The sequence below is a fragment of the Coenobita brevimanus genome, chromosome 47 (assembly GCF_032717465.1).
Source record: "Coenobita brevimanus isolate Jiangsu-jjx chromosome 47, ASM3271746v2, whole genome shotgun sequence".
In the NCBI taxonomy this organism is placed as follows: domain Eukaryota; kingdom Metazoa; phylum Arthropoda; class Malacostraca; order Decapoda; family Coenobitidae; genus Coenobita; species Coenobita brevimanus.
This window is the reverse complement of record NC_137000.1, coordinates 18,572,850-18,582,076: the sequence shown is the minus strand read 5'-3', so window position 1 is coordinate 18,582,076 and position 9,227 is coordinate 18,572,850. Positions and strand designations below refer to the sequence as shown.

The following is a 9,227-nucleotide window of genomic DNA, read 5'->3' as shown; positions in this document are numbered from 1 at the left end:
GATCAGGACTGTTCTGTTTCATTCACATCAACCTTTTTAGAGGACTGGATATCTTATAAGTAATTTATACTTTCTACAGGCCGACGATTTTGCATACCTGTGGTAAACTCCTGCCCTCTAAGTAATTGAATTCTAACGCTATTGATTTCTTAATGGAGAAGATCTCACTAAAGTTCATTACTCTGGCTATCTCCAGGCGATAATATTCATTTTAATGAAATTATTGCCATTTAAACGGTTAGATGAGTGTACTGTAGATACGAAAATTGTCAGGTGCATTACTAAATCTTTGGGATCTAAGCCAGTCTGGGTTAAGTAACGTAACACCACTTTTACTTTTACATTTAAACCTTATTGCATCTCTAAATGCGGTGAATGGTTATGGGTGAAGAAATGTGTCTAGTTCCTGTTGCTTATATTTCTTCATCTCTAAGTCCTTAGCACGTTAAGCTAAAATATTTAGTGTTATATCAGCCAGGTTTGTAAGAATATCAGAATGTCAGTATTTCTCAGTGGCGGTATGTATTCTCGAAGTCAATAATGAAAAAGAAAAAATAAACTGTGGAACATTCCTCCATGTGTTTTGAGGATAATGTCTTAATGCAATGTTGGTATATTCTACATCCATTAATTTCATATTACCATGAGGTAAAATATATGGGCAAGATATGACTATATATTGGTTTTTGTTTGAGGGGTCAGTATCATGTTCAAAAAATATCTATCTATCTATCTATCTATATCTATCTATCTATCTATCTATCTATATATATATATGTATGTATGTATGTATGTATAGATATAATATGCAAGGAAGAAGAAAAGAAAACCTGCTAACATACAGAGGTGACGTGGTAAGTCGAGTGTGCGGGCTTATAAGGTGGGTGGGTGAACGTGGTCTGCTCACCCCACTTCCCGACAAGATGCTGGCCACGCTGGTTGTCCTGCCTCTGCTGCTGCTGCCTCTACTTTCTGCTGCCACCCCTCAGGTAAAGTCGCTTTGGGGTTGCCTCACCCTAACTTATCCCGAAAAAAACAAGACTCATTCTACACACATATCACTACTTCCAGCCCTAAGTGTTATCTTGAAAATATACCATTCCATGTTAGTAGTACCTCATCTATAACTGTTCCTTATCAAAAGAAATAATTACGGTTATAGTACATCAGAGTACAATGGAGGAATAGATAGCAAGGCCTGTTGGCCCATAACAAGGTTAGTTGTTGTGAAAAATAGGAAGGCTCATCCCCACCCAGTACAATAGCCAACAAAAATAACCGACAGGAAGAAGAGAAACACCGTGCTTGTTAAAAAGAACAAGCACCATTTTTTTTTTTTTTTTTAGGAAAGCGAGAAGATACAAAACAGTTCGCTGTGTCTTTCTATCTATTTATAGCCAGACACCGTAATCCCTTAAGGGGTGGCTGTTTGTCTTTGAGTTAGTGGTTTTATGGGCAGGGGCACTAACCCTCCGACACACCTGTTGACACTTAGAGAATACGTGTGGGTTAGTTATATGGTTACCACCCAGAGTTATAAATGGTTTCCTGGTTTCAGGAAACGCTTAGGTTTGCCACTCAAGGTAAAGCCACCTGAAAAGGAAAGAAGAGTAATTAAAAGTGACAGGAAAGATGGGAGATACTGTATCTGAGGACAGGAGGGTAGACAGTAAAAGAATGATAAAGGTGAAGGAAGAAGTAGGCACCACAACATCAAGTGAGTGGATGGTGGTTGCCACCACCTGTGTAATCACTGATATACAGATGAAAAAAAAAAAAACTGAGCACACACAATCGCAGAATATTCTCATAATTAAGTAGTCTCCACTGTCGTCTGCGTACTCGTCAGACTGGAAATAAATAACACTCAATTTATTGTGGCCTATAGTTTCAAAATATTTATCAAGATGAATTTTGTATGTATCTGTAGTTTTTACGCTAGTGCTTTATTGCACTGTTCGACTATCCGAATATTAAACGAATTTCCTCAATATTTTTGTTGCATGTTTTACCTTTGAATTTTATTTCATTATTTCTACTGTATTTGCAGTATCGTTCTGTATTAAGAGCAAAATGTTGCATCTGATGTGGCCGAACTTGCTAAGAATCTTACATACTTGTATTACATCATCTTTGAGTCGTCGTACGGCAAATTTCGCAGTGATGGGATCAGTTTTGTGGCTCGGCGCTGCAATGTCTCTTGGGTCTCTCGTCGTCCTTCATAAAGTTAGGGTACCAATACTGTACATAGCATTGTAGGTGTGATCAAATTATCGACATACAAAGCTTTGATTATTTCGTGTTTTGTGATGGAAATTACAATGAAGCAAAGTATTTTGTTTGCTTTATTATGGCTAATTGATCTCTTTCGTGCTTTACTTTCATCAGTCGAGTGCATAACATGTGGTACTCATATCTAATACTTTTGCTGCCAAAGTGCACTATACCACATTCATCAATATTAGATTTCATCTTGCGTGTTTTAGTCTATTTTATTAATTTCTCCAGGTCTTTTTGACAAACTTACACTCCTGTAGTAATTTCCTCCGGTTTTCGTGTCATCTGCAAATTTCGGAACCTTCTGAACGAGTCAATTTTCTAGATCACTTAAATAAACAGTAAAAGAATAGTTCCTAGTTGTGACTGTTAGGGAACTCCGCTGGTTACTTGTAGCCACTCCGATAGTTCACCGTTTATAGCTACCCGTTGCTTGCAGTGCTTTAACCAATCACCACTCCATGAAAGGCCATGGGCTTTTAATTTCTCAGTTATTCTTACATGGGGGACTTAATCACATGCTTTCTGAAAATCAAAATACGTGTAGATGACATCGTGGCGTATTTTTGCATTCAACTTATCGTATAACTGGAACAGATTTGTAAGGCAATATCTGCATTACAGAATTGCTGCTTATCTGTTACTGTACAAGTATGTCTCTCACGAAGTTAAGTACCTTCAACTCTTACATTTTTTTTCCCAAACCTTTCTTTAATGCCTTTAAGCTAACTGGGCTGTAATCTGTGGTGTGTTTTTAATCACCTTTTTAAGAGATAGGTGATATATTATGGAGCCTCCATGTATTAGGTACTCAACATTCACGTTATGATTTATTGAAAGTTCCATATACGGGAAAGGCAAACTGTCTGTAGCCTTATCGGCTCTCACTGAGAGACAGATTATCCAGGGCATTTGATATACTTGGGTCGATTTTATGACGAAAATCTAATACATCCTTTACTGTCACTTCGTTAATTGATCGCTTGTTATCTTCTGATCCTCAGAAAACAGATTGTAGTATTGACATGTTTATGTTATTTTCTTCTGTGAACAAGTTGTTGAAGGGGTCGTTTAGAAATGTTTTTATTGTGTGGATATCATGAACGAGATCGCCTTCCGATTTTAGTAGAGGAACTGTACTATGTTTTTCATTTTTCTTGCTTCGTACATGGTGAAAAAATCTCCTGGGATTGACTTTGATTTGCTTGAAATATTTGTTTCAGAATCTCGTTTAGTTTTCCTAATAATTTTCGTGCATTACCGCTGGTGTTTGAAGTATTCGGTGCCGTCACCTTAACGTCCTGCCAGTGGATGTTTTACTTGCATTTCTCATGTGACCGATGATTTTGCCGATTTGTTTTGATATCCAGCCTGGCTTATTATTACAGTCGTTTTTCAGGATAATTCTCGGTACAGTTTTTCGTTTGATCAGCATTAATTTAATAGTGAACATTTCTCACATTTGTTAGGAACCGATTTCGACGGTTGAAGTGTCAGATGACTCCTCTCTACTTGATGGTCTGCCTTCGTCGAAGTGGTCAACACGCCCAAAGTAAACTTGAGGTCAACTGGCCAACAATGTTTTTGTTTACAAGAATATAGGCTTGACATTGGCATCATTAGAAAGGGAGTTTCAAGTGAAAGTAATTAAGGTGATGATCACAATTTTGGTACTACCCACTACAAACTGGCGAACTGCAAAATAGCTTTACATACGCGCCTGTGTCGCTGTCATTAAGTGATGGAGACAGGAAGTGAGGTAAGGAGGGAGGCAGACAGTTACGTAAGCAGATAGGTAGGTAAGTAGGGAGGTGGAATGTAGGGAGGTGGAGAGGGAGGCAGGTAGGTAGGTAGGCATATTTGGTAGACATGTTGGCAGGTAAGTAGTTAGGGATTGAGGTGGGTAGGGAGGTATGTAGAGAGGTAGGCAAGGAGGTAGGTGGGTTGGCTGGCAGGAAGGCTGGCAGGTAGGCAGGGAGGTATGTCCGGAGTTGGCCAGGAAGGCAGGTACAGATGCAGGTAGGCAAGGAGTTAGGTACACAGGGAGGCTGGTAGGAAACCGGGCGAGTGGGTAGGTAAATAGATAGGTAGGTAGGTGGGTAAGACGGTAAGTGAATAGGAAGGTAGGTGGGTAGGTATGTAGGATGGAATGTAGAAAAAGAGACAGGCAGACAAATAAATAGGGAAGTAGCTAGAGAGGCAGGTAAGCAGGTAGGTGGGTAGGCAGGTAGGTGGTGACGTAGCCAGGGAGGCAGTTATGTAGTTAGGCAGAGATGTAGGTAGGTAGTTAGGGAGGTAGGCAAGGAGGTACAGTAGGTAGAACGGTAAGTTGGTAGGGAAAAGCAATAAGATGTTCAAGTTAATCCTTTAAATGCTATAGGAATGATTTGCAGCACCTTCCAGTTAAAAATTCACATTGCCTAACAGAGTAACTGCAAACCTGAGGGTATAATGTAACAAAGAACTCGCTGTACACGGCAGGGATTATATGATTCTTCGCCTTCAGGACCCTGCTGGGAAACATGTAGCTAGTATGAGGGTACTTTTTTTTTTTTTTTTTTTTTTTTTTTACGTGTCCGGTCTGGTCTGGGCATAGGCTTCACAGTCTGCTCTCAAGGCCCAGTAGTCCTCCTACATACCATACACCTCTCTACATGTCACCACTTCGGCGCTAACACCCACCGTCCATATTGAATACATGCTAGGGCTATCTCATACTGGACTGGTGTATTGGTATTAGTGGGGGTGTTTTTACGACATGTCGGCGGGCCTTCTGGTGGATCAGTAAAATCTGATTTCATGAATTCAAATCCTTAAACTGTTTCCTGCCCCAGCGGGGATTTGAACCTAGGTCCGGTTCGACGGCAGGCCACCTCTCTACCGATTGAGACCAAGTATATATGTTATTAGCAAGAGTTGGTATATTTACTGCCCGAGTTAAAAATGTATCTACCAGTTCTAACAACCTGTCTCCTTCTTTGTATTTACATGAATTATTCCAATCAATGTTCGGGTTTTTGCCGTGCCCTAAAATAATGCCATCCGTGCCATTTATGGCAAAATTTATTTCACTGTACAGTAATTTATCATTTTGCTCCTCTTGTTGGACAATTTTAAGTTACACCAAAAAGAATAGTCTTTTTATTGTCTGTGAACATTTCTACATAAAAAGAATCATGTTTCAATATCCAAGTAACCTATCTATACTGCATTTTTGTGAATTTTAACATACAACAGAGCAACTTCTCTAGTTTTACGCAGTCGTGATTTTTTTTAAATAGTTCAGAAATTTTTAGTGATGTTTCGCTAATAAGGTGCTTGTTAAGAGGGCTTAACCATGATTCTGTAATCGTTCTTATGCCAGGATTTTCAGCAGTTGCATAAGTGATTAATTCTTCTCGCATTGAAGTAACGCACTTCTGCTTTCATTTACGTAACACTCATATTTTTTCTGGATCTAGTGGGGCTGTGAAATGCACGAAAATTAGCTTGGCTAAACGTTTAAATCCTCAACAGAAATGGTAATACTTCTATGATCCACTGGTGTGGCATCATCCTGTCAATGAGTTGAGGTCAGATCTATGAGTGCCTGACTCGTCTGGTGACGTGATCTCACCTCACTCAGTCTACCTTCATTGGCTTCAGGAGTGTGAAAATTAACAGTTATGCCATTAACTGTCCCTCTCACCAACTCTCTGTCATTATAAAGCGTGCCTAACACTGTTTTATAGAACCCTTCCTAACCTGGCTTTCCCTACTCTGCTGAGATGAAGGCCACCTCTTCTAAACAAACTCCTGTCATGATTAAACTTGTCCAAAGCATCAACAAACAATACATCCTCCTCTCTACACAGACTTTCTAACTTCCTACTGATTCCACTAATCTTATTGAGGACGAAATAATCAGCGTAAACCTAAGAGCAAATCACAGATAACCAATTGCCTACAGTTTTCCTTGAACTTCCAGATAAGGTTCCAAATATTTCATAAGTATCTCGTCTGACCTGCGTGAAGCTACGTTATTGATTCCTGCCACAAAGACCGAGTCCTCTGAGGTGTTCTTAATGAGTCATCAGATCTCTCAATCACTGTGTCCATACCCACGTAATCGATGCTGTCTGTGATTTTTTCCTAACACACATTAAATGCAGAGTGTACTTGCTATGCTATTTGAAGTTCAGTCCTTATACTTTACTGATAGAAATTGCCGGCATACATATATATTAAAGGAAATGGAGATTATTTATTTATTTATTTATTTTTAATGAAAGATAAACTTGGAGGGTAAAAGTCAGTTATTAACTAGAGGCCCCCCAAGGGGGGGGGGGAATCACACTAACCGCAAGCCGATACATATTTTTAAATGCAGAGTGTACTTGCTATGCTATAAAGTTTCATACTTATACTTTATTGATAGAAATTGCCGACATACACTTATATGAGGAAATGGATTTTTTTTGTTTTTGTTTTAAAAGAAAGATGAACAGTGGAGGGTAAAAGACAATTATTAACTACAGGCCCTCTCCGAGGGGGGAATCACACCATCCGCAAGCCGATACACGGCTCGGAATGTGACCTTGACCTTGACCTACTTTCACCAATTTCGAACTCGTAGGAGATTTTCATCCCTACCACACACCTGTCAAGTTTTACGAAGATATCTTGAGTGGTTGCGAAGTTATCATGGTAACAGACACACAGACCTTGACCTACTTTCATCAGTTTCAAACTCGCAGGAGGTTTGCATCCTTCCTACACACCTGTAAAATTTCATGATGATATCTTGAGCGGTTGCGAAGTTATCGTGCTAAAAGACACACACACACACACACACACACACACACACACACACACACACACACACACACACACACACACACACACACACACACACACACACACACACACAAACTGAAAACACTACTCGTTGGGGATTTTCATCCCTCCTACACACCTGTAAAATTGTGTCATGATATCTTGAGCGGTTGCGAAGTTTTCGTGCTAACAGACACACAGACAGGCACACACAGACAAATTGAAAACAAGACCAGCTTCGCTATCGCAGCTGGTAAATAAAAATCACTAGACTAAATATCTCCTCCATTCATTGAAATAGTGTGTAACAGTTGGATATAAACTGCTGTGGTTTGAAGCTTGGGGAGAAACTATTATGGGGAAGCGAATTCCAAAGAGATGAAGTTCCGTGAATAAAGGAATTCTGATGAGCAGAATTTCTGCAATATGGCAGTGTGACAGTCAAGTCGTTAGCGCTTCCAAATGTCCATGTAGCGAGGGAGAACTTGTGGAGAGGTGGCGCAATGGATGCAACTTCATCGGAGCTCTTGCCATTTTTAATGTATCTGCAGAATAATGCAAGGGAGGCCACATTCCTTCTTGCTTCCTGGGGAGGTAGTTCATTTATAATTGCTGGGTTTTTTAATGTTCTTATTGTTTTGTTCTGAAATTTGTTCAGTTGTTTCTTTGAGGCGGTTTTAGCAAGTGATTTAACGTGAGAGGTCGAACTGAGGGTAATGTTAGGTGAAACACCAAGAATGTCAATACTTTTTAATATAGGAATATTGGTTGCCTTGAACGTAAAGTAAGAATAAGGCAATATCAGTTTCATGGTAAACTGGATATATTTGTCTCTGCTCGCATTAAATGAGACAATGTTACTTTGTCCCTATTCACCGATCTTACATAGGTCTTGACTTATGGAGATTGCTGTGCCGAAGGAATTAAAGATATCAAGTGTCTGTTAATATGAAGCATTGAGTCATCTGCATATGAATGAATGGGTTATGGGTGACAGACAAAAGATCTTTAATATGAATAAAGAACAGGCTTAGAGGGCGGAGTGATCCTTGTGGCAAATCGGCATTAAATGAGTGGAAATTGGAATATACGTCACCTATATTTACTGTTATTTTTCTGTTGCTGAGACGTGAGGAGATAAGTGGGATGATAGACCGTAACACGTGAATTCGGATAACAAAGAATGGTGCCACACTTTGTCAAAAACTTTAGAAATATCAAGGGCTACTGCATGAGTTCTCCATGTTGGTCAACTGAATGATGGATGGTATGAGTAATGAGATTGAGTATATCAACAATATGTCTTTCGGGGTGAAAACCATACTGCATGTCATTAATTAACTTGTTGGATTGAAGATGTTTTACCAGTGTTCTTATTAACGCAATTTCAAATACTTAACTAAGAGATTTTGTGATAGGTATTGGTCTGTAATCAGAGGAATTAGACTAACTTCTTTTCTGTGAATTTGTATGAGTGTTGGCTTCTTTCCAAGAATTACGAAATGAAAAAGGACGAATGCATAGTTTTAATCATCAGCTGGAACAGGAGCACGTTGAGGGAACATTTTTGCAAAATTATGGGAGGAATTCCATCTGGTGCTAGAGCTTTGTTGGTTGGTAAATTGTCTAGGACTGATTTTACATATCTTGTCTGTATTTTTAATGGTGTAATTTCGGGAGAGTCAAATTCTAGTACAGTAATGCTCTGAGTGATTTCCTGTAATGTAGAATTTCTGGCAAACGTACTGGCTGGAATGTAAGCATTTCTATTAGGGTTATTTACAGTGTTTCCATCTGAAGATATTTGTGGGAGAACGAGTGATACTTTGTTAAGGTTACTCCTCAAGGAACTGAGAGTTGACCAGAATATTCTATTGTCATTAAGATTATTTAATAGTTTTGGAGGTTGGTTGTGACGAAAGTTTCAATTAGCGAGATTTATTACTGTGTTTGTGTCGTTTCAAGCAATTTTGAAGTCACTGGAGGGTTCATTAGTTTTTCCATGAGTAAGTTATATGTTAAAGACTTTTCGGTTGTTGCTCTTGCATAATTGCATACCAACGGTTTGTGTCTCCTAATACATCGTTGACAGAGTATGATCAGGTCCATACTAATATGTATTAAGTCATTTGTGT

General features: G+C 39.1%; 1 protein-coding gene across 1 annotated transcript in view; it reads left to right on the top strand.

The window, feature by feature from the left end:
- Positions 1-923: 923 nt before the first annotated feature.
- The window catches only part of LOC145399106 (low affinity immunoglobulin epsilon Fc receptor-like), a 59,614-nt gene continuing 51,310 nt past the window's right edge, over positions 924-9,227 (top strand). The window contains exon 1 of the mRNA XM_080271851.1: positions 924-989. Within this exon, the coding sequence (XP_080127977.1) occupies positions 924-989 (66 nt within the window). The remainder of the gene's footprint in view (positions 990-9,227) is intronic.